Source organism: Pseudophryne corroboree, chromosome 1 (assembly GCF_028390025.1).
Source record: "Pseudophryne corroboree isolate aPseCor3 chromosome 1, aPseCor3.hap2, whole genome shotgun sequence".
Taxonomy (NCBI): Eukaryota; Metazoa; Chordata; class Amphibia; order Anura; family Myobatrachidae; genus Pseudophryne; species Pseudophryne corroboree.
The window spans coordinates 280,765,611-280,790,855 of NC_086444.1; the positions used below are offsets into that span (position 1 = coordinate 280,765,611).

Sequence of the window (25,245 nt, forward strand, 5' to 3'; positions counted from 1 at the left end):
AAATACCCAACTCTCCTGAAAAGTAATAAAGTTGTTCTTAATCATGTAACCATTGTTCTAATAGTTGTTGTAACATGTGACAGTATGAAACCCCAGTGTACGTCTATTCAACCCAAATCCAACCATGCAGAGCTCACCTAGGTTTCTCAACCAATGTACAGGGATTCAAAAATACCTCTTGTGGTACTGGTAAACGGATTTTCATGAAACATATGCAGCAATAATACTATCACACTAAATTAGGTTGGTGAGACAAGAGAATTAGTAAGGAATTTTTCTTAGAAAGAAACATAATGAATCTAGGGCCCGATTCAGCATGGCACACATCTACGATGCATTCGCTTGCTAAAGCCATTTTGCAGTATGGGCTTGGGCAGAAGCAGCACTGCATGTGAAATGCAGGTGTGTCCGGACCGTTTGCGGGACGGGCTGCGGCGGCTGCGTGACGCCACATGCAGCCGATGCGACCCAAAACATGGTGGGTAGCCATCTGCCTTCACAGCTAGGTGCCAGAGGGCTACCCTTAACATTTGAGCACTTTGCTGTTGAACGAAGCACTCGCTTGTTACCGGGGGGGGAGGGCCCGGCATTCGGGGCAGACTTGCCTAGCGCTGGGCGACCCCCAGCATGCTAGTGTAAAAGGGGTTGTAGTTGAGCTATTTTGATGAGATATACGTATAGTATGGTATTAGAAACGGGATGCAATCAATTTGTCGGCTAACAGGATCCCGGCAGTCAGGATACCGATGCTGGAATCGAGACAGCTGACAATGATGATAGCCGGTACATGGCTATTCCCACTCATGGGTGCCCACAAGGGGACTCTTAACGCTTGCCTCTCTCCTGGCATTCTGGCGGGCGGGATGCCGAGATCTTGACCACTGGCATCCCGCCTGCTGGTAAATGGTATGTATTCTCTAGAAACAAAAGTATCCAGGTCTCACAGCATTGGATCTCTCAATATTCAGTTGGATTAAAGATAAAACCTGATAATAAAAACTGTACATTTGGTAAATTAATAAAGACATAAATTAGACTTATTCGTGAAATTTGTATTAAAGTATAAACTAGAGTTCTAACGTTATTATACTTAATTCACAAAGCTGCAACCCCAGGGCAAAAGCTTTCTTTGATATCCTGCCTAAAACCTGGAAATAGATATCACCATAATGGAAATGGTGAAATGAGTGGATGAGCAGTTCAGAGGGGATTACATGATACAGATGGGGGGTTTGGTATGGAGCAGAATAAGGGTAAGGAACAGTAACTATTCCAAGCACTACACTCTATCAGCTTATTCAATATAATGGCACATTTTACTCTACAATGCATGGCGTCATACCTGTTTCTCTTCCGCTTCTTGGAACTCTTCTTTTTTTTCTTTTTTACTGGGGAAGGACTGTAAGACCGTGACCTGGAGTAAAAGGTATACAACACAATTGTGACTTTTACAATATTCATCAGTTCTACTAGTTCTATGAAATTCCAACTGTGTACAGCACTTGTTCTCCTTAAAGAGAGATTAGCTAATTGTCATAATAGAGTGTGTTACAACATACCTAACAGAATGATAATGGCAGAGTAGGGTGGGTACACATTAGGATGACAGGCAATTGGGCTGATAGTCTGGTCGATTTCCATTCACCCAGCACTATGCCAGACTACTGGTACACACTAACCTGATGTAATGAACGACGGTATGAGATACACTTCACCGGGTCGCATGCAATATCTTCCAGTTGGCCGTGGAGCAATAGTGCGTACACACTACATGATGTAGATGATTTGTTGTGCCAATATGGCAAATTGTGCTGACATCGTGCAAGTGTTTAACCACCATTACATAGTGAGCAAGAAAAATGGACTCAAATCAATATGGAGTTTCCCTTTCGAAAAGTGGATTTCCAGGGTAGTACACCAGCGAGGCTCCCTTCCCTGGTGTCCTATCTCTGACTTTATCATACCTCCCAACTTTTGGGAGACAGAAAGAGGGACTCCTGCCCGGGAAAGGGGGCGTGGCCTCAGAAATGAGGCATGGCCTCGCGACAAAACCGCACTCGCGAGCCATGTCCCCCTTTTCTCGTCACTATGGGGGCATGCCCACAGCGCTCTGTGAGCTGCTGGCATGCCCCCTCTCCCTCTTGTCTTTGTAAATAGACTGTGTGTGCATGCGAAAAGCGTCTATTCAACGCTGATCTGGTAGAGCAGCGAGTGACAGAGCCTCCCAACTGCCCCCCCCCCCCCCCCACGTGGGATACTGCAGCCCATGGGTGGGGCAGCGGGACAGTCCCAAAAAAACTGGACTGTCCCACGAAAATCGGGACAGTTGGGAGGTAAGCTTTATGCTTGAAAGAAAGCAAATGTTGCTATTGTCTTTTTTTTTTACCAACAGTGGAGCAACCAGCTCAGGTCTGCCCAACCTGTAGCACTCCAGCTGTAGTGAAACTACACATCCCAGCATGCACTGCCGTAGTTTCATCATTTCCTAATAGCAAAATAGTGGCATGGGATGCTGGGACTTGTAGTTCCACAACAGCTGGAGAGCCACAGGTTGGCCAGGCCTTGACTAGGTAATGTTCAGACTGTTGTCAGCGAGAGTGTACACTGAAAATGTCACCTACAGTAACTAGTGAAGTCCACAGATATCCAATCAGGTGTCATTTTTCAGTGTACACTCTGAGCCCTTAAAGGACTCACAGATTGTGTCCATGGCATACCAGGAACTGGGGTTCCACCACTGCTGGAGAGTACAGTACAGGTTCCCTAAGCTTCATATTGTTAAATTGCAAAACATGAGAAAACATTTTATTACAGTTTAATATATATTCAGGCAGAAAAGGAAATTATTTTTTTATTAATCTTTTCTCACTGTATGCAATATACAAATATATGTAAATCTAACCTTTCACAGCATGCACTGCACTTTTCTCCATGAGTCTCAATAAAATGAATATAAGGAATCTCTGATAAGCAAGTGTATTTGACTAGCCATGACTACACATAAATCATGCAGGTCTATTTACACAGCTGGATTACTTGTCTCAGAAACATTACAATATTAACATTTAGAAAATATGATAAAACCTTGGGACCAACCTTTTTCTTTTTTTGTGCAATGATTTTTTCTTCTTCTTCTTTCCTTTGGTGGGTGGTGAAGGGCTGAGCTGCCCTGCTTCTGAGAAGCTATCACTAAATAGGAGAGGATGTGTGTATGTCAGTACGTGTAATTAAATGTACTTTATTTTACAGTTTCTATTGTTACATCTTCTCAGCCACACTTTACCCTAAAGCGCTTTCATGTGACTGTGGGCGGGATGTACTAAAAGGAAAATGCGTCTAAAAATCCCAAAACTAACATTTTAAGAATTTGGGCGCATTTCCCCCATGCACAAATCAGGGACGTGCAGTCAGGGGAGGCAATACAAGGAAGATACTTATATGACACATATTCTGTGTCATAAGTATCTTCGTTATATTATTATAACCATTGTAAGGCCTGAAAGTAGGTTAGGAGGCACTGATAACAGTGCCTCCCGTTGTGAATGGGACTGAGGATAAAGCGGCGGGCGTGGCCAAGTACTGGGCTGTAAAAGCCCATTGAAAATCGATGAGAAAGCGGCACTATTATAAGTGCCTCGTCGATAGGGCCAGATGTGATTGGACAGCGGATCCAGGGCTGGATCCGCTGGTCCAATCACCCATAGTCAAAAGAAATGAGTGCTCAACTCCGTCTCCCGTGGCCGCTTCCTGGTCAGGCACAGTCCCCCTCCTGCAGCATGTTCCCCCTCCTCTGTCCGCGCCGGGCGCTGCTGACAAGTCCGCTGTCAGAGCTGCTCCCTCCGCCCCACACCTGCAGCATGTTCCCCCTGCAGTGTGTTTCTGTGTCCGGGCCAGCAGCTGAGAGGAGCCACTGTCAGAGCTGCTCCCTCCGCCCCACACCTGCCGCATGTTCCCCCTGCAGTGTGTTTCTGTGCCCGGGGCCAGCAGCTGGGAGGAGCCACTGTCAGAGCTGCTCCCTCCGCCCCACACTGCCGCATGTTCCCCCTGCAGTGTGTTTCTGTGCCCGGGGCCGGCAGCTGAGAGCAGCCACTGTCAGAGCTGCTGTCCGCCGCACACCGCCGCATGTTCCCCATCCAGTGTGTTTGTGTGTCTGCGCCAGTGGAGCCGCTGTCAGACCTGCCGGAAAACGCTTCACCCGAGAGGTTTCTCTCTCCTTCCAAACTCCTGAGTTCTGTCCTGAGTGTACAAATTGTGTGCCCTCTCTCCTCTACAGGTACAGCCTATTGGATTCTACTGGACAAGTGGACGTGATCGGCGTGGGATGTAGGTAAGTAATCTCTCTCTCATTTTTACAGGTACCCCTATTGGATTCTACTGGACAAGTGGACGTGACCGGCGTGGGATGTAGGTAAGTATGTGTGAGTGGGTAAGTGTGTTAATAAATGTTTAATTTCACGGTGTGTGTGTGTTGTGTTTTTATTTTGGTATTTTTGTTGTTGTAGAACTACAGGTACTAGCGGGACCGTTATTTCCCCACATACTGGTACTTGAGGTTCTCCAAGTACCAGCAAGCGGGGGAGGCTTGCTGGGCCTTGTAGTTTCACAACAAAAAACAATATTCTTTTTTTACACACTTATGGCAATCAGCCCGGCACCCACCGCCCAGGGGTGCTGGGGACAGCCTTGGGCTTCACCCCCTGGCCCTTGGGTGTCTGGAGGGGGGGACCCCTTGATTTAAGGGGTCCCCACTCCTCCAGGGAACCCTGGCCCGGGGTGACTAGTTGGGGGGGTAATGCAACGGCTGCAGGGATCTACATAAATGTGTCCCCCGGCTGTGGCATTATGTCCCTGGCTAGTGGAGCCAGGTGCTGGTTTTAAAAATACGGGGGACCCCTACATCTTTTGTCCCCCGTATTTTTGGAACCAGGACCGGACAAAGAGCCCGGTGCTGGTTGTCTAAATACGGGGAACACCTGTCCAATTTTCCCCCAGTATTTAAACAACCAGGACCGGCTCAAAGAGCCCGAGGCTGGTTATGCTTAGGAGGGGCGACCCAACGCATTTCTTTTTTTAACTTTTTACCCACTCACACCCTTTTCCACAGATAAGCATGCACGGATCTCACTGATCCGTGCATGACTATCACAACACGCCAGCAAAAAGCAGGTCTATTTGAAAGCTCCATTTTTTTACGAATTCCATGCTTTCTCGGCAGTGTTTGGCTATTGTCAGCAGTGATTAAGAATACAAATTCTTAGTAAATGACCAAGTTCTATTAAATAACAGCCGTGTTTGACCGATGGTCTATTGATTCGTATTTGTGTGGTCGGCAGTGTATCTCAATACGAATAGCCCCAACACTGCCGAGATTTGCGTTTAGTAAACTCCCGAGATCACACTTTGAAAAAAAATGCCAACTCGAATGAAATCGGGACCTTAGTAAATATACCCCAGTGAGTCCAGTCTGGCCAGAGGGGGAGCGGGGCCACGATCCCCCGCTTCTCCCCTATTTTCTCACTCTCTCTCTCCCGACCCCGGATTCCTGTTCAGGCTGCTCTTGTCACTGGCGATCCCCGCAGTTCTAGGCCCAGGTCCATGTAAGTAAATACCAATATAATTGTCATTCACTGTCTGTTCCCATCACCCTTTACATCTCTCTTTTACATTCTCACCCGCTGCTACTGCTGTTACCCTTTCCCTGGCATCACCCTCTCCCTGTCACCCACTACAGCCAACCTTTCCCCGGCGTCACCCACTGCTGTCACCCTCTCCCTGGCATCACCCATTGCTGCTACCCTCTCCCTGGCGTCACCCTCGCTGTCACCCCCTCACTGGCATCACCCTCTCCCTGGCGTCACCCTCGCTGTCACCCCCTCCCTGGCTCACCCTCTCCATGGCATCACCCACTGCTGCCACCCTCTCCCTGGCATCACCCACTGCTGTCACCCTCTCCCTGGCATCACCCTCCCCATCACCTTCTTCCTGGCATTACCCACTTCTGTCACCCTCTCCCTGGCGACCCTCTCCCTGGCGTCACACTTTTCCTGTTACTCACTCCCTGTCACCCTCTATCTGGTGTCACCCTCTCCCTGTCACCCACTGCTGGCTATTTTGTTCTCCAGGACTTCTATTAACTTAATAGCGCTGCATCCACGGTGCTATTAAGTTAATGGGAGCCCTGGATAACAAAATTGCATTCATGTCATTCTACCACTCCCTTCCCATTCCCAAACACTAATTTTTATTTTTTTTCTATAAAAATGTATAATATATCACAAGTATAATGAGCAGGCAGGCAGCAGGCATTGGCGGCAGTGAAGGTAGAGGTCATCGGCAAGATTCGGCGGACATTATGGCTGCAGTGCCTCACCAGCCACTGACCTCACCGCACGCCACTGGCACAAAGCATATCAATAAAAATATAAAACCCTTTGCAAGCATTTCTACCAACAAAGAAAACCCAACAAAGAAGAGAAGTTGGAAAGTAGACTCTTGTGTGGGAGCACTCAATTCAGAGGATTATATTAATCAATTCTGATAAAACAAAATTTTTATTAATTCAGTAAAAAATATATAATTGTGGGAGTAAGTTATATGTAAGATAATGTAGCTACGCGAAATTATAACACTCTATTATGTGTAATTCATGTGGTTTTCGATACCACAATAGAAACCGGAAATCAAATATATGGGCTATTGGTTTTACTGAGATAACAGTAACACCTTTGTATAGTATATGACCGTCATTTATTCTACAGCAGTCCTATTTAGGATTAAGTAGTCGTAGAGAATTAAATCATAGGTCATACAGAACCGAGTGCCAGTTGGTATTATTAGGGATCACTCTAGATCGGGCAGAAGAATATTTTGCAGTACCAGAGTGTTCCAAGGTGGTCTCCCATCCGAGTACTGACCCGGCCCTCCACTGCTTGGCTTCCAAGATCAGACGAGATCGGGCATCTCCAGCGGGGTATGTCCGCAATTTCTTAATCTGCCCGTTCAGTCAATCCCAATACCCGTATCGACCGAGTTGTATGTCAAAGGTGAACTGAATCAGTCGTGTATTCAGTATTTTGAAAGACCAAATACGCAAGGGATAAAAGAGACTTTGTGTCCGGGAAAATCTTTAGATGGCAAAAAACATCTTGGAAAAAAGATCTACCCAGATATACGAGTCAATACTCGTCTTCAGAGGCTGAGACGTCAGGAACAGAAGATACTCCAGATTATACTACCGAAAGATATACAAATCCCAGAAACAAGATCACTAGTAATCCCCAGAATACGGCCACTTTTTTAGGGGATCCCCGAGGAGGAAGAGGCAGACAAAGAGGAGGAAGACAAGGCGGGGGAGCAAGAAGAAGAAGAGGACAGTCACAATGGGACTCCTCGCCACCACTGACTCGCAATACGTACAAGAGACAACACCAACAGGAACGATGGTAACAACAACTGGGGATAATGGAGATTCCAAATTGAAGATTATCAATCTCTCAGAACATGAACTCACATCAATACAGGAATCCATACTTAACAAAGGTTTGACCTTTTCCCCCACAGAACACTTCGACAGATTTAAGTGGGAAAAGGATCTCAAACTTTTTGGAAGAAAGCTACTACTCACAAAAATTTATACTGAGAAAGAAATTACTCCACTAATAACTGAGACCAATATGGAAGAAGATATATCAACCCCACTGTCCACATCGCAAACACTCTTGGAATCAAGATCCTCCAATTTATCTCAGATGGAACAAGATGCTCTTATTGCCCTACAAGAATTAGAGCAAGAGCAAAATTCCGGGACTGGAGCTGAATCTTCAACCAGACCAAGTTGCAAAAAGAAGTCAACATATTTCCCACAAGAACACATATGCCCTGAAGTACAGGTCTTTACGAAGTTGGTAGCCAAAGAATTCGACCAAATTCATCTTAATAAAAACAGATACCAGGGTCATTCCAACTTAACATGGCAAGAAAGGAAAGCCATAAAAGAAATACAGACATGGCAAGATGTGGTCATAAAACCCTCCGACAAAGGGGGAAACATTGTCATTTGGTCTAAAACAGATTACATCAAGGAAGCACAGCGACAACTTACTACCACTGACTGCTATAAAAGAATGTTACTCAACCCATTACAGAACTATAAAACTATCTATGAAAAAATTATCAACCAGGCATTAGCACAAGGTACAATCACCAAACAGGAGTACGACTACCTACAGGTACAGAATCCCAGAATTCTGACATTCTATATGCTGCCAAAGATACACAAAGACAGACAAACTCCCCCCCGGGAGACCCATAGTGTCCGGTATAGGGGGGCTAACGGAGAAGGCAAGTATCTTTCTCGACTTACACCTAAGACATTTTGTCTTAGACCTCCCCTCGTATGTTCAGGATACAACTGACATACTGAAGAAAGTACACGATCTAAGGCTAGAAGATAATCAATATCTAGTAACCTTGGATGTCGAGGCACTTTACACCTCCATTAGTCACAAAGATGGGTTAATGGCAGTAGAATATTTTTTGAACAACAATGGTAAAGAGGACTTCCATGATTTTCTCACCAAATTACTCCATTTTGTCCTGCACTACAACTTTTTCACATTTAACAACCAATTTTACCTCCAAACAAGAGGCACAGCTATGGGGGCTGCCTGTGCACCCACATATGCAAACATATTCCTTGGATGGTGGGAAAAAGAATGTGTCTTTAAAGATCATAATGACAATTTTACAACTCACGTCATCATGTGGAATAGATATATAGACGACATTCTTATGATCTGGGAAGGAGACTTGCAACTACTGCATCAATTCATCAAACATCTGAATAAGAATGATCTCAACATCCGCCTCACTCACACCATAAGTCAAGTAGAAGTACCATTCCTGGATTTGTTGATTTACAAAAACCCAGAGGGAATGATTGCTACAAATCTTTATCGCAAAAGCACTGCGACCAACACATTATTACATCAAACAAGCTCTCATTTTCCCCCGACGATAGAAAATATCCCCAAAGGGGAATTTCTCCGCTTGCGTAGAAACTGTTCAGACAATAAAAACTTTACAATACAAAGCACGGAGCTAGCACAAAGACTCTGCAAGAGAGGATACAGCAAAACATCTGTGAAAAAAGCATTAAAATCCGTTAAAACCATTAAGAGAGAAGACATTGTCTTCAAGGAACAGAAAAAAGAAAAAGAAAAAAGTCTGAAAACACCATTCGCTTCGTCGGAAACTTCTGCCAAGAATGGAGAAGGGTGAATGAAGCAATACAAAAGCACTGGCATATCTTACATATAGACCCTACACTGTCTAAGAAACTTGGTCCCAAAGTCTCTATGAGCTGGCGCAGATCAAAAAACCTAAAAGACCAACTAGTACGAAGTCATTTTCAGAAATTCCCTGACAAAAAAACAATAATCACGGGCACATACCCTTGCGGGAAATGCAAAGCCTGTAAATTTATTGTCCCCACAAAGGAAGTAGAGGACAAATATGGTAATACAATTACAATTACAGATTACATGAACTGCCAAACGGAAGGTGTCATTTACTGCCTTAGCTGTAGTTGTAACCAGAAATATATTGGCATGATGACACGTCCCTTTAAACAGCGTATCCTGGAACACATAGGATCCATACGTAATGCCATCACGGATAGGCAAAGGATGAAACAACTGACATCGGTTGCCCGTCACTTCTACACCTGCCATGGGAGCAGGTATGAAGAGCTAAAGATCTTTGGACTAGAAAGGATCAGACTTGGAATACGAGGAGGAAATTTAACGGACAGTCTATTGAAGAAAGAAAGTGAATGGATCTTCAAGATGGGAACCATATATCTAGCTGGCATGAATGAAAACATCAACTTTGGGGTTTTTCTGAATTAACCAACTCACCATTAGAACCACAGAGAACCCATTTTCTTTCCCTCTTTTTTGTACATACCAATTTGGTATATGCCAATTAATATATAGCCAGTATAGTAGCGCAATATAGAATATAATTATTTTTATTACTACCATCAATGATCTTTATCCAACACCATCACACACCTATTTTCACCTCACTTCAACATGGGTTTCCATGTCATAAATTGTCCACTAAGATACAGTTTCCACACATCTAATTGTCAATTGTCATTTATATCACCAATGCAAGACATCATTAACCAATTTACTGTTATCACATAATCACTTTTATCTATATCTTCACCTTTATTTATCACACACATTTATTATTATCATTTTGAACCAACTATAACCCTTCTCCCATCCCCCTCTACCCAATATTTTACACAAAACCCTCCCCTTCCCCTTCACTTCCTCACTCCCCCTCCTCCCATATTCACTATCCCACCCACCCATATAAATCCCCTCAACCCCTTCCACAAACCTCCCTGCTGATCTTTCCACAATAATTAAATTCTCTCCTTTCCCAACCCCCACAAAACTTTCCCCTTCCCCCCGCCCCCCCCCCTCCCCTACCTAGCAAATATTTTTCACCCTTTACTCCGTCCACAACAATTATATAGGCCCTTTAACATATAAACACTACCATTATTATTATTACCAATATACTAATTAATTAATTTTTAATGGTTAAATTTATATGTAGGAATCCTACAATTATAAATAAAATTATACTTTAATTAGCTTTTTCAGATATGTACAATGATATGTACATAGTTAATTCCATACCACCTTTAGGGCAAATAACCTGCTAAATTATCAGTGCTTAGATTGCAAATTCCACTTATTATTATGCAGCTGATAAATGTGCATTAATTCTTTATAACTATACTGGCTATAGAAAGGGCATATACAACATCATATATATGTGTATATACGTATATACACATTACAATATCTATCATTTAATAATTATGTGCCAATTGTATGGGATAAACAAGCATGTGTAGACTGTTACGTTCCCCCTCCTCCTCTCACCCTGGTTGATGTCATTACAAACTCAAGGATAGGCTTAACAAAGTATCCATCACAATGGAATATCCAATGAACACCCAGCACTGTCCGTAAATAAGAGACTCATACTGATCACACTACGTTCTGTGATCAAGCTACACTGCGAAACGTACGTCATCTCCCCCTGCGGTCACGTGGTGCGCACACGTGATCGCACCAACCGGAACTCCAGGACAGTTACCCGGGCAACGGCGTCCAGCCGCGTCTAGCGGCTGAGAGCCGGGAGGCACTCAGCTACCACACGCTGCGGAGCAGCGGACACTGCCAGTATAGGAAATAGCCGACCACCACTTCAGCCTCACCACACCTCCAGGATCCTGTCATTTACAGGAGATTACAAACGGCAGCTTTCCACAGGCAGCCCCTTGGGAGTGGTATCGTATTACTACAGAAATTATATATCTTTTCTCTGTATATTCACTACAGCCCAAATAGGCTATCAACTTGCCCTAAAATATTTAGATGCTGCCTATATGTGTATGTGCATTGTATAATGGCCTATATGTCTATCACTGATAGTCTAAATTTATAAACATCTGACTACCTTAGTGCATACACATTTTACAAATGCTCCAAGAGGTGCTGGACTTATATGGTATCTAATAAAGTATTAGGAGTAAACTACTATATTCCTAGATACGGCAGATTTCTTGCATAAGGAATCTTAAAGAAGCTCATTAGCTGCACGCTTACAGCAAATTGCTACTCAACTATAAATGTTTTTGTAAAAAATCTTTTTCTGCTGTGGTGGCGTGTGCGGTATAAATTGTTAGAGGCCATATATAGTATATATTGCACACAGCAACAGGTTTGCTACAATTGTTGCCTGATTATATTCAGCTGCACTCTTGCAGCAAAGTACTACTTCACTATCTCTGTGTTCAGCATTTTCTGCTGTGGTGGCGTATATGGCATAAATTATTTGAGGCCTCATATATTATATACAGCAACAGGTTTGCTATAATTGTTGCCTGATTATATATCATCACTTTATGCAAGTGGACGTCCTTGCATAAAAAAATCCTTTTTTATATGCTAACTGTCCTTAATGCAATTCTGCATATGCATTATGACTAATATTACTACAAATTCAATTTCATGGGCATGAGACAAATCAAAATACTGAATACACGACTGATTCAGTTCACCTTTGACATACAACTCGGTCGATACGGGTATTGGGATTGACTGAACGGGCAGATTAAGAAATTGCGGACATACCCCGCTGGAGATGCCCGATCTCGTCTGATCTTGGAAGCCAAGCAGTGGAGGGCCGGGTCAGTATTCGGATGGGAGACCACCTTGGAACACTCTGGTACTGCAAAATATTCTTCTGCCCGATCTAGAGTGATCCCTAATAATACCAACTGGCACTCGGTTCTGTATGACCTATGATTTAATTCTCTATGACTACTTAATCCTAAATAGGACTGCTGTAGAATAAATGACGGTCATATACTATACAAAGGTGTTACTGTTATCTCAGTAAAACCAATAGCCCATATATTTGATTTCCGGTTTCTATTGTGGTATCGAAAACCACATGAATTACACATAATAGAGTGTTATAATTTCGCGTAGCTACATTATCTTACATATAACTTACTCCCACAATTATATATTTTTTACTGAATTAATAAAAATTTTGTTTTATCAGAATTGATTAATATAATCCTCTGAATTGAGTGCTCCCACACAAGAGTCTACTTTCCAACTTCTCTTCTTTGTTGGGTTTTCTTTGTTGATACTCTTCTTGACTCTAGGGAGCACCACTGATAGCAACAAATAATTGCAAAACGGATTTTTTTCCCCCTATGCATAGAGTTGCTGTATCCATAACGCAATTTAGCGTCATAAATCAGTTTTTCAGAGGGCATTACAACCTTATTGCAAGACTAGTGCGGTCCCAAAAAAGCTTTTTTCTTAAGCATTTCTACCAAGACAGAAAACATTCTATAAAATCTATTTCAGTGTGGATATACTGTTTTATTTCAGAGATTTTGACAAATAGGGTTCTAACGTTATGATGCTTTCTTTTATATTCGGCCTAAAACCTGGAAATAGATATCACCATAATTGAAAGGGTCATATGAGTGGATGAGCAGATCAGAGGGGATTGCATGATACAGATGGGAGAGGGGGGGGGGGGGGGGGGGGGCGGTGTTGGCAAATATTATTTTTTGTCAAATATTATTTTTCTGGCTTTCCTATATTTAATACAGTGTAAAGTTGGCTGTACTATATTAGGGTCCTACTCTGCTTTCTGCTGCTTATTGGCAGACAGCTTCCCCTAACCAGAAGACCAAAGGCCCGAGGTCAGCAAACTCCTTGAACCTCCTTGCACCTCCTACACTGGATGCTATGCAGAGCTGACCACAATTCTGCTTGCACTGCCTGCACGGAAACAGGTACTGATGCATGTAGCGCTGTACACTCTCTGCTGCCGGACCACCCTGTTCGCGCAGTTTCATAGCCGTCATTATAAGCACATACTTGCACCAGCCCTATTTGTGGTGTAAAAGACGAATCTGAAAGCAGGTGTATCTAGGAGTATGCATAACTTTGCATAACCCTTGCTGCAATACCCCATCACTACTCAGTCATGCTCCTTCAGCCGCTAGTGGAGATGTAACTGAATTGAGCACTACTACGTAATTACATACACTCAGCTCCGGCGATGCGCAGTGCGAAAACACACATTATTTATATACAAAACTAATACTGCATCAGCCTCGAAGTGTTGTGCTCCATGTTCCACTAAAACAGCTTATCCATAAACCAAGGTTCTCAGATACTATTCTCGCTACAAGTTGGAGCTGAATTACTGGTAGAATAAAGACCAAACAAAAGCTGATAGCGGAACGCGGGAATCAGCGAGTGTCATTTCTGCTGTCTGGTCCCCTAAGATGCAGCCTTCATCCTGCCAGCAATTTATATCTCAGCACACAAATTACTGCTATAAAACCACAGTTCCTGAAGCAAATGCGATTCCTTTTTAAAGCACTGTTCACCACCTATCTTAAAACTGTCCTCAATATTGTAACAACAAAAAAGCTTTGAATTGTGGTGATAATGGTAGTAAGCCTGGAGCCGAGTGCTCACGTAGCTGCCTGGGCTGTGAAAGCTGAATTCCCCCATCACATCGGGTTTGGAGGTCAGCAAATAGCTGACTTCAGAGGCTTATCAAGGAAATTGTTTTATCCGAAGCTTTCTCAAAAGGTTTTTTGACATCCGGCAATGTCATAAAGATGGATGGGCTCAGAACTCGTGTGCTTTCAATGCCACTTAAGGTATAATGATATTTCATGTTTCACTGTCAGGTCATCAAATTTACTTTTTATATAATTAGGGCCATTCAATACAGACGTGTCAGAGCTCAGCCTGCTTTAATTGCTAAGCTTGGAAGGGTTACAGTGTGATTCAGAACTGTATGTCTTTCCCCTGAAATCTTTGTTCTCTTACTTGTTTTTGTGGCGCGGGCTGAGATCTTTCCCGAGCCTTTCTGCTGCACGCCCGTTTTCTGAATCTGCATTCTGCTTCTCGTGCTTCGTGTCTTTGTCTGGAAGTGGTGAGCACTTGACACTGTCACTAAAAAGAAATGAAGGAAACAATTTTTCTTAGATCAGTGTGGTTTGGTAATTCCCAGAGACAAAGTTCAGATCTAAAAAAACATTGGAATAAGATTTCGGGGATACAAATATAAATATTAAAGGGATAGTTCTAGATGAGACAAAAATGATCATTGATTCCACTTGCTCTGCATTAGGTCTCATTCGAGTGAAGTTTCTTCACTCCCTCCGTCACCCGGCTGCATTGAAGTGCAGGCAAATATGGACGAGATCGTCCATATTGGCCTGCATGTACAGCCAACGGGGGACCAGCGATGAACGAGCGTGGGGCCGCGCATCGTTCATCGCTGGAGCCTCCACACTGCACGATATGAACGTTATCTCGTTCATTAATGAACGAGATCGTTCATATCGTGCAGTCATGTCGGCCAGTGTGTAGGGCGCCTTAAGGCTAAATGAATTTTCAGCATTGTCACTTTCAGTCTCTACTGCTGAAGTACTTGAAGTATTTATTACTGTAGTAAGAAGTTTTAGTAGGGATAGGATAACAACATAACTGTATTACTACATAGGAACACTTTTTTTTAAGAACTGTGAAAACTGTACATTACAATGACATTAGCAAATGTATAGGATTCCATATTATCCTCTATCTAATAATCGTGGATGGTCTGTCCTGCCCCTGACATGGGCTGTCTTCTTCATTAAGGACAAAATGTTCTACGCGAACAGAAGAGCAGATGTCTGTAGCTGGGGGAGAGGATGGACCCAGGTAAAAAAAATGCAGCATATTTAATTTTTGTGATTACCAAAGCAAAGCACACAGGAACTACCCTATTGTGTGTCTAACATCTATTAATATTAAAAGCATGTACTGTATGCCCCATACTCTCTGACCTCCTGACTCCATTATCTGGCAAACCTACAGATCTATGGCCCTCATTCCGAGTTGATCGCTCGCAAGGCGAATGTAGCAGAGTTACACACGCTAAGCCGCCGCCTACTGGGAGTGAATCTTAGCTTCTTAAAATTGCGACCGACGTATGCGCAATATTGCGATTACAAACGAGTTAGCAGTTTCTGAGTAGCTTCAGACTTACTCTGCCTGTGCGATCAGTTCAGTGCTTGTCGTTCCTGGCTGACGTCATAAACACACCCAGCGTTCGGCCTGGCACTCCCACCGTTTCCCCGGCCACTCCTGCGTTTTTTCCGGAAACGGTAGCGTTTCCAGCCACACGCCCCTAAAACGCCGTGTTTCCGCCCAGTAACACCCATTTCCTGTCAATCACAATGCGATCGCCGGAGCGATGAAAAAGCCGTGAGTAAAAATACTAACTTCATAGTAAAGTTACTTGGCGCAGCCGCAGTGCGAACATTGCGCATGCGCACTAAGAGAATTCTCACTGCGATGCGATGAAAAACTCAGAGCGAACAACTCGGAATGAGGGCCTATATACCACATCCTTTGAATGTAAAACCTCCATACCAAACATCTGTTACAAATCCAAGCTCCACAACTACCCCATACTACCATCATATTGTAATGTCTCCATACTTCCTTTACTATTTCTCACATTTCCCAGTCCTCACCAGTTGCTCGTCATCCTTTTTCCCACTAACAATTAATGACAAGCCTTGGTGGCGATATGAAGGTGGGAAAAAGGTTCACAGCTTGAGGGAAGTCTGCTGTTGGTGGAGCTGACAGCACAGTGATGTGTGATAGATGTTCAGGTGAAGGATAGAGCAGAGTATGAACAGATGATGTGGTTTTAGAGGAGGAAGTAAGGGAACTGAGAACTTGATGCAAGAGAGACACGGTTTAGGAGGCAGCTCAGGGTGACTTAAGAAGCGTGTAGATTAAAATATGGTATGCAGAGCTGTAAGCATCTCGTTATGAGTCTGCCTCTGTGTGGGTAGCGTGTTTTCACAAACCTGGTGACATTTATGAAAAAAATACATTGTGAAACCATGCTTATTGTCCACTTACTCAATGTCCAGCTCCCACTCTCTTGCAATAACTGAATGCACAGCACACCTATGACGCTCTTTAACAGCGGTGGCTGCAGTCAGCACATATATTACATACAGATCAGAACATGTATGTTTATATGTGCTAAGTGGTTCCCCCCTGCACTATATGCTCGGTGCTGCAGCCCCACCACTGCTTTTTACTAACAAGGATAACACAGCCAATGTTGTTCTATAAAATGTTGACATTCAAAATGTCAACTTGTTCAATATGTTGACATTATGATGAATGTCAAAAGTCAGAATGTCGACACTCCTTACCCTAATTGCAGCCTGCTGTAGCCCTAACTGCAGCCTAACCCTTACCCTACTTTCATGTCGACGTTCGTAATGCCAACATTCAGAGCATGTCGGCACATTGACTGCCTCCCTGCCAGCTAGGCCTGTATCCCATGTATTTCCATACGTGGCTTTCAACATCAACATGTAATACACGTGTCCGCCTCTACATTGGGGCCTGAGATATTTGTTTTGTTACCTTGTATTATGATTTAGCGAAATATTAGCAATGTACATTTCAGATATACAGTAAAGAATACCAGTGAACACACAATTTATTTCCACGGATCTATCAAAGGGTTATTAAAAGTAAAACAGACGCACAGTGGTAAGCATGTCATTGCGCTAGCCATTGGCTAATGCCAGATCTGCAATATCTTGAAGCGACAGTTACAATTCATGTTATTGAGCAGAGTTATTGCGGAGACCATGGTAATATTCTATCTGGAAGGACAAAGCATAGCTACAAAAAACATTTAGTTTAAAGGTGACATCAAAGAAATGTTCGGTAATACAGAAATCAGCATTACCGGGATGCTGTGAGAAATGTCAGTATGTGACTGGAATATTAGGAGCCACTCCTGAGCACATCTCATCAACACTCTAATAACAGACAGCTCTCAGTCTGACACACTCTGATGTTGTTTTCATAACTGTCTAAACATTGACTAACAGCGGCTGCTACAATTTCATGCTGCATTCAGTGGCCCAGAGAAAGACAATGATTTTGTTTGTCTTCTCTCTCTGGCGTGCAGCATGCCTCATATTTACTGTACATGTAAATAGCAAAATGCATGAAATCGCTCCAACTGTTCTGATACCTCCCAAGTTCCAACAGTCAGGGTTTTTGGGAGGCTGAAAGAAATGTATTATACCAAAAACTAGCAGCAGTGTTCTTAGAAATAAGCATGGCATGGGTAGATCTGGGTATGGTCTAAGTGGGATTGGTATGGTATCCCGCCGCACAGGATGCAGAAGGTCAGTATGCCGTCATCGGCATCCTGAGCGGTGAAATGCTGGCAGTGGGGTGAGCGCAACAAAGCCCCTTGCGGGCTCGCCACAGGTTCTATTCTCCCTCTATGGGTGTCGTGGACAGTATACTGGCGGCGGTATGGTGCCCCAGTCGGGATTGTGTCATTGGTATTGTGACAGGCGGGATCCCAACGAGCAGTATGCTGACCGCATGCCATCACAGTGAATCAGGATTCATAGCCAGTGCTGCCATTAAGCAAACCTAGGTAGTTGTCTAGGCTGGCAATGTTTAGGGGACAGCAAAAATACTGAATGAGTATTGTGTACTGTGCCACCTAATGACAAGAAGCTAGGAAAACAGAATGGAAGGACAGCGCTTACCGCTAACTGATGAACCAAGCTGCTAAAGGAGTAGAAAGGGAATCCACTTGTCCCCTATATTTATTAAAAACCAAAAGAAAAAATCTCCAAGCGCTCTGGTATCAGATGTTGACACTTCTAATAAATTAATAAACAAAGCATTTATATAATGAATATTTTATTAAAATATAAGTACTCAAAAAGTACACATTAATTCCTATCTATAGAGAATGGATAAAAAAAATTTTTTGTATGTGAGTCCTAATACCGGTATACTAACATTTAAACAATACAACATAAAACATATAATTGGATTCTCTACATCTGATACCAGAGCGCTTGGAGATTTTTTCTTTTGGTTTTTAATGACAAGAAGCGCCTGCAGCGTCTTACACATAGGCGTTTCTATCATGGGTGCACTTATGTTGTTTTATACTTGAACCAACACTAACTGCAGGGATATAACCCCCTGTAGAAAAAAAGGAGCGCTGACCACATCAATTAAAGGAGACAACTAAAAATCTTCACATTAAAAATATAAATTCATTTATTAACATACAATGCTGCAGCATAAAAACTAAAACAATCCATGATATGTGTTTATGAGATATACATATAAGACCAATATAGCTATCTGGAATTCGCTAAAATTCAGAGGCTTGGACCCTGATATCTAGAAATGTCTACTGATTTTATAATGAACTGGCTAAGAATAATTATTCCAAACACTTAATGTATTCATGTGTCCTCAATTCATCAGTGTTCCAATTGAACATGTGTGCACACATTTGTTGAATGGGTAATTACCATGCGTTATTAGCCTAGACGTCACCTCCAAACTTTGATTTGTTGAAACAATCCCACTTTTAGACTCCCTCTGCTGGTGCTCATCCGTTTGCTGCAGAATATCTGGAGTAGATATCAATGGGGACTGTCCACAGTGCTCCGGTTCCCTCTGCTGGTTGCTCACCGTTATTACAGGTACACTGGTTATTACGCTGACCAGAAGCTGGTAATCGCGTCAATGGGCAGGAGATGATCGTCACTGGTTGCAGTCACTTCGAAAACGCGTTTCTCCGCCTTTCCAACACACTCAGCGGCTTCCTCAGTTCGAGTGACTAGATTCAATGGGCTCCGTTTATATAACCACCACAATTTGTATTTCCCGCGACAGTCCGCGCATGCGCACTCCATCGTGCGTTCCAAGCCTCACTTTCACCTTACATCTTAAATAGACTCCGGTGGCCATTTTGTCATCATATCAAGCCTCACTTTCAAATAGGGCTGATTGTTACTGTCAAGGAATCCAAGCCTCTCTTTAAGTTCCGGAAGTTATATCAAGCCTCTCTTATTTATCCCTAATTAAGTGTCAATAATAACGGATCCAAGCCTCGTTTCGATCCCAATAATTTACATAGTTATTTGCATCATTATTCCTAACCTGATTACAACATACATTCTTAAAAATATATATTTTATTTTATATATATCTATATATCAGTCTATTGTTCCATACATCCTAATACTTAATCATAAACAACATATATATATATATATATATATATATATACATACACTGCTCAAAAAAATAAAGGGAACACTAAAATAACACATCCTAGATCTGAATGAATGAAATATTCTTATCAAATACTTTGTTCTTTACATAGATGAATGTGCTGACAACAAAATCACACAAAAATTATCAATGGAAATCAAATTTATTAACCCATGGAGGTCTGGATTTGGAGTCACCCTCAAAATTAAAGTGGAAAAACACACTATAGGCTGATCCAACTTTGATGTAATGTCCTTAAAACAAGTCAAAATGAGGCTCAGTAGTGTGTGTGGCCTCCACGTGCCTGTATAACTTCCCTACAACCCACACAAGTGGCTCAGGTAGTGCAGCTCATCCAATATGGCACATCAATGCGAGCTGTGGCAAGAAGGTTTGCTGTGTCTGTCAGCGTAGTGTCCAGAGCATGGAGGTGCTACCAGGAGACAGGCCAGTACATCAGGAGACATGGAGTAGGCCGTAGGAGGGCAACAACAAAGCAGCAGGACCGCTACCTCCGCCTTTGTGCAAAGAGGAACAGGAGGAGCACTGCCAGAGCCCTGCAAAATGACCTCCAGCAAGCCACAAATGTGCATGTGCCTACTCAAACGATCATAAACAGACTCCATGAGGGTGGTATGAGGGCCCGACGTCCACAGGTGGGGGTTGGGCTTACAGCCCAACACCGTGCAGGACGTTTGGCAATTGCCAGAGAACACCAAGATTGGCAAATTCGCCACTGGCGCCCTGTGCTCTTCACAGATGAAAGCAGGTTCTCACTGAGCACATGTGACAGACGTGACAGAGTCTGGAGACGCCAAGGAGAACGTTCTGCTGCCTGCAACATCCTCCAGCATGACCGGTTTGGCAGTGGGTCAGTAATGGTGTGGGGTGGCATTTCTTAGGGGAGCCGCACAGCCCTACATGTGCTCGCCAGAGGTAGCCTGACTGCCATTAGGTACCGAGATGAGATGCTCAGACCCCTTGTGAGACCATATGCTGGTGCGGTTGGCCCTGGGTTCCTCCTAATGCAAGACAATGCTAGACCCCATGTGGCTGGAGTGTATCAGCAGTTCCTGCAAGACGAAGGCATTGATGCTATGGACTGGCCCGCCCGTTCCCTAGACCTGAATCCAATTGAGCACATCTGGGACATCATGTCTCGCTCCATCCACCAACGCCACGTTGCACCCCAGACTGTCCAGGAGTTGGCGGATGCTTTAGTCCAGGTCTGGGAGGAGATCCCTCAGGAGACCATCCGCCACCTCATCAGGAGCATGCCCAGGCATTGTAGGGAGTTCATTCAGGCAAGTGGAGGCCACACACACTACTGAGCCTCATTTTGACTTGTTTTAAGGACATTACATCAAAGTTGGATCAGCCTGTAGTGTGTTTTTCCACTTTAATTTTGAGGGTGACTCCAAATCCAGACCTCCATGGGTTAATAAATTTGATTTCCATTGATAATTTTTGTGTGATTGTGTTGTCAGCACATTCAACTATGTAAAGAACAAAGTATTTAATAAGAATATTTCATTCATTCAGATCTAGGATGTGTTATTTTAGTGTTCCCTTTATTTTTTTGAGCAGTGTATATATATATATACAAATGGAATTCATATTCTCATCCTTAAAAAGCTAATGACTTTAAAACACACCATATGCATCCAGACTTAGGGGGGGAGGGAAAGGGTAGATATAGTGTCCCATATCTCCATATTATAGCTTATCTCCATAACTACACTCCCATCATGTCCCCAAACATAAAAAAACACAAAAAAACATAGTCTCCATCGCCATCTCTCGGCAACATAAGGAACTATACTTTATCCCCAATGTATATATAGATACTCCAAGGTAATCTTTCCTTCCTTAAATTTTGTTTAATTCTTCTGAGTCATTAAGTTCCTGGGGGATCAAAGTTTTCAAATTAAATATCCAAAAGGCCTCTTTCTTACATAGCCTTCTAAACCTATCCCCCCCCCCTATTTGTTATCGCCACTTGTTCAATGGCCATGATTGTTATATTTTCGCTTTTACCATCTCCACATTCCAGAATATGACGATACAGATAATTATTGCCTGCTCTTTTATCTATCTGTCGCTTATGTTCCATAAATCTAACGTGGAGCGCCCGGGTGGTACGCCCCACGTATTGTGCTCCACATCCACACTGCAAAACATAAATAACATATGTGGATTTACAGTTTAAAATTTTTTTTATATTATATTTTTCTCCTGATACAAACAAAGAAAATTGTGTCATCTTCTTTTTTGTATGTTTACATGTTACACAGTTGGTTCTTCCACATTTATGGAACCCTATTGGTGGTTTGGGTAACCATGTATTAATTTGTCCCCCTTGAGCCTCAGAGAATACAGATTTATCACATGGTCTACTAAAAAAACTGGGTGCTAATGCAGACTTCAAGCTATTAGATTTTCGAAATATTACCTGTTCACTAATTTTTATATTAGAATTCAGCATTTCATCTAACTTTAAGATCGAGGAATTCTTTTTAATAATCTTCTTAATCTCGTATGCACTAGTATTATATTTTGTTACAAACATAGTTGTTCTGTCCGTCATCTTATCATTTTGTTTCCTAGATTTAGTTCTGGTGGTATCTATCTAGTAGGGAGTCCCTTTCCAAATTATCCACTTCTCTTAAGGCCTGATCCAATACAGATTTCGGATAACCCTGAGTAATGAATGAATGCCCCATACAAAGATTTCATCTGTTCTCTTGCCCCTTCATTAGTAGAACGCTATATCCAGAAAAGCGCTATATCCAGAAAAGTTACCTGTGTGGGGTGGCAGTACACAGGTAACTTTTCTGGATATAGCGCTCAGGATAGAGAATGAGAGTATAGTAACCAGTACTTTTGTTAAGGAAGTGGATCAGAATCGATATTTACATTATAAGAGTAGCCACTTACAACGGTGGAAAGATAATATACCCAAGGGCCAGTTCCTCCGGGTTAAAAGGAACTGTTCTACTAATGAAGGGGCAAGAGAACAGATGAAATCTTTGTATGGGGCATTCATTACTCAGGGTTATCCGAAATCTGTATTGGATCAGGCCTTAAGAGAAGTGGATAATTTGGAAAGGGACTCCCTTTGTATATCTCATAAACACATATCATGGATTGTTTTAGTTTTTATGCTGCAGCATTGTATGTTAATAAATGAATTTATATTTTTTAATGTGAAGATTTTTAGTTGTCTCCTTTAATTGATGTGGTCAGCGCTCCTTTTTTTTCTACAGGGGTTTATATCCCTGCAGTTAGTGTTGGTTCTTGTCTGATATAAGGAATGCAATTATCCTTATAATTAGGAGCAGCAGATCACACCATTATTTAATCTCCATCCTTGGTAGGTACCAGCGCCTGAGGGTGTATACACTTGTCCATACACCCACGAGTGTGTGGACGGCTGTATATACGTCTAGTGTGGGATCTAGTGAATTACTTGTTTTATACTTCCCTATCCGGAGTCCAGAGACGGGCACAACAGCCGCAACAAAAAAATCACTTACAAAATGGCTGCCGTGCATGCGCAGTAGGAAATTTGTCTCCGGACCATGGCGGGCACCATGTTTCCGGAGACCTGCACATGCGCAGTAGACTCCAGCAAAATGCTTGAGCCTACAGCGCCATGGAGAGGAGTGGGCTCACCCGGAGTCTGCACACAGGCCCCCTCTTAAGACTCTCCTGGTCTTACATGTGCTAACTTGTTCACATATAGTCATATAATGAACAAATTAAAATGTTATGACTATTATCTTGTTTAAAGGTATATGTTCTAAGCCAGCTTCACCTCGCTCTAAAGTGCTGATTGGCACCCAAAGTTTCTATAGTTGTGGGCAGTCACGGAAGCCAGAGTTACTACCTTATCCTAATGACAAAATCCGTAGGACTATTGCAGGGGTTTGTGCCTCTGTAAGCAGAAAGCCATGCCGCCCACTGATTTTTCCCATTCACCACAACCGTCATTATAATTGCCACTTGCACCAGCCCCATGATAGCTGTAAGATATCCTCAGAAACAGACTTCCTCTGCCTTGTATGTGACTTACACAAAGCTTTAGCTACACACCTATAATATTCCTATGACAACTTCAACCAGTCAGGACGGATCCTTGCCACTGCATAGTTGCCCCTAGTTTCTGCCCTGAAACGCCCATTTCACAGAAAGACAGGTCCAGCCAAGTTACATTAGATTCTGAATAGGAACGAAATATGCAAAAATATGTAAATTTATATCTGCACTTGTGCTATATGGAAAAAGTTTGCCATTTGCGTCTGCACACAGAGATCCATCTGCCCAATTACGTCTGTGCACAGAGATCCATCCAACTCAGAATTAGTCCCACTGTGGCTTAGCCCCTGCCACCCTTTCATGTGTCGGTCTTTTCACGGTGTTGACCATTTTCCCATGTCAACCTTGTCCATGTCGACAAATAGTGGTCAACCTATTGACTGTCGACCTTTTGTAGGTCGACCCATTGATCCATAATCCATTTAAATCACAATTCTAACAATTAGGATTTACAAAAGATCTAATATTATTTTAATTTGTTTCAGATCTGTGATCGTTCCGTACCAATAATAAAATCTGTAACATGCTCTTAACAGCTGAAATGTAAGAAAATATATTTATGTCTCATGCTGCTCTCTCCAGGAACCTTGATATACCTTATTTTGGGAATATAAGAGAATTTCTTACTAGGTATGATTTGGAAGCTGACTAATAAGGATGTGTCTTGGATCCACTAATGTTTCGAGTGGCTACTAACAAAATCAGGAGGCATTTGTTATGCCGGCTGTCAGGATCCTGGCGCTCACTATACCGGCGCCGGGATCCCGACAGCCGGCATACCGACAACTATTATCCCTCTTGGGGGGTCCACGACACCCCTGGAGGGAGAATAAATAGCATGGCGTAGCGCGCCACCGTGCCCGCAGCGTGGCAAGTGCAGCGAGCCCGCAAGGGGCTCTTTTTTCGCTCACCACGCTGCCTGTATGCCGGCGGTCAGGATCCCGGCACCGGTATGATAGGCGCCAGGAACCCAAGCACCAGCAAAACGTAGTAGACGGAAATAAATCTATGATGATTTTATACACTGTATAAGCTTTGCAGCTTAGTGAAAAAAAGTTTCAGAAACATGATGTTACAGGTTATTCTGCCAGATCTATAATCAGTCAATTTCTCAATAAACAAAGATGGTGCTTTTAACTGTGCTTGAATGATAAATTATTTATTTCTATGATTTTCTGTGCGATTTCCAATTAAACAAATAATTATACAACTGCACCAGCAGGGCGAACAAATATCTGACCATTAAATAGACATGATTCTTGGCTTTTTCATTAGCTCATTGTTTTGGTAGATGTGATATTGGTTTGCTTTATATTGCTCCCTTTGCAGTCTTTGTGAATATTTGCAGACTGTGGGCTTGATTCATTAAGGTTTACAAATG

At 42.8% G+C, this 25,245-nt stretch overlaps 1 protein-coding gene and 2 pseudogenes across 1 annotated transcript in view; 1 reads left to right on the top strand and 2 right to left on the bottom strand.

Annotated features, from left to right (window-relative positions):
- The window catches only part of SRRM4 (serine/arginine repetitive matrix 4), a 209,051-nt gene that overhangs the window by 46,836 nt on the left and 136,970 nt on the right, over positions 1 to 25,245 (bottom strand). Inside the window, exons 2-4 of the mRNA XM_063964311.1 lie at positions 14,466 to 14,591; positions 3,097 to 3,189; positions 1,343 to 1,414 (exon numbers count right to left, since the gene is read on the bottom strand). Coding sequence (XP_063820381.1) covers positions 1,343 to 1,414; positions 3,097 to 3,189; positions 14,466 to 14,591 — 291 coding nt within the window. The remainder of the gene's footprint in view (positions 1 to 1,342; positions 1,415 to 3,096; positions 3,190 to 14,465; positions 14,592 to 25,245) is intronic.
- Positions 6,865 to 6,984, bottom strand: LOC134945846 (5S ribosomal RNA; annotated as a pseudogene).
- Positions 12,211 to 12,330, top strand: LOC134949486 (5S ribosomal RNA; annotated as a pseudogene).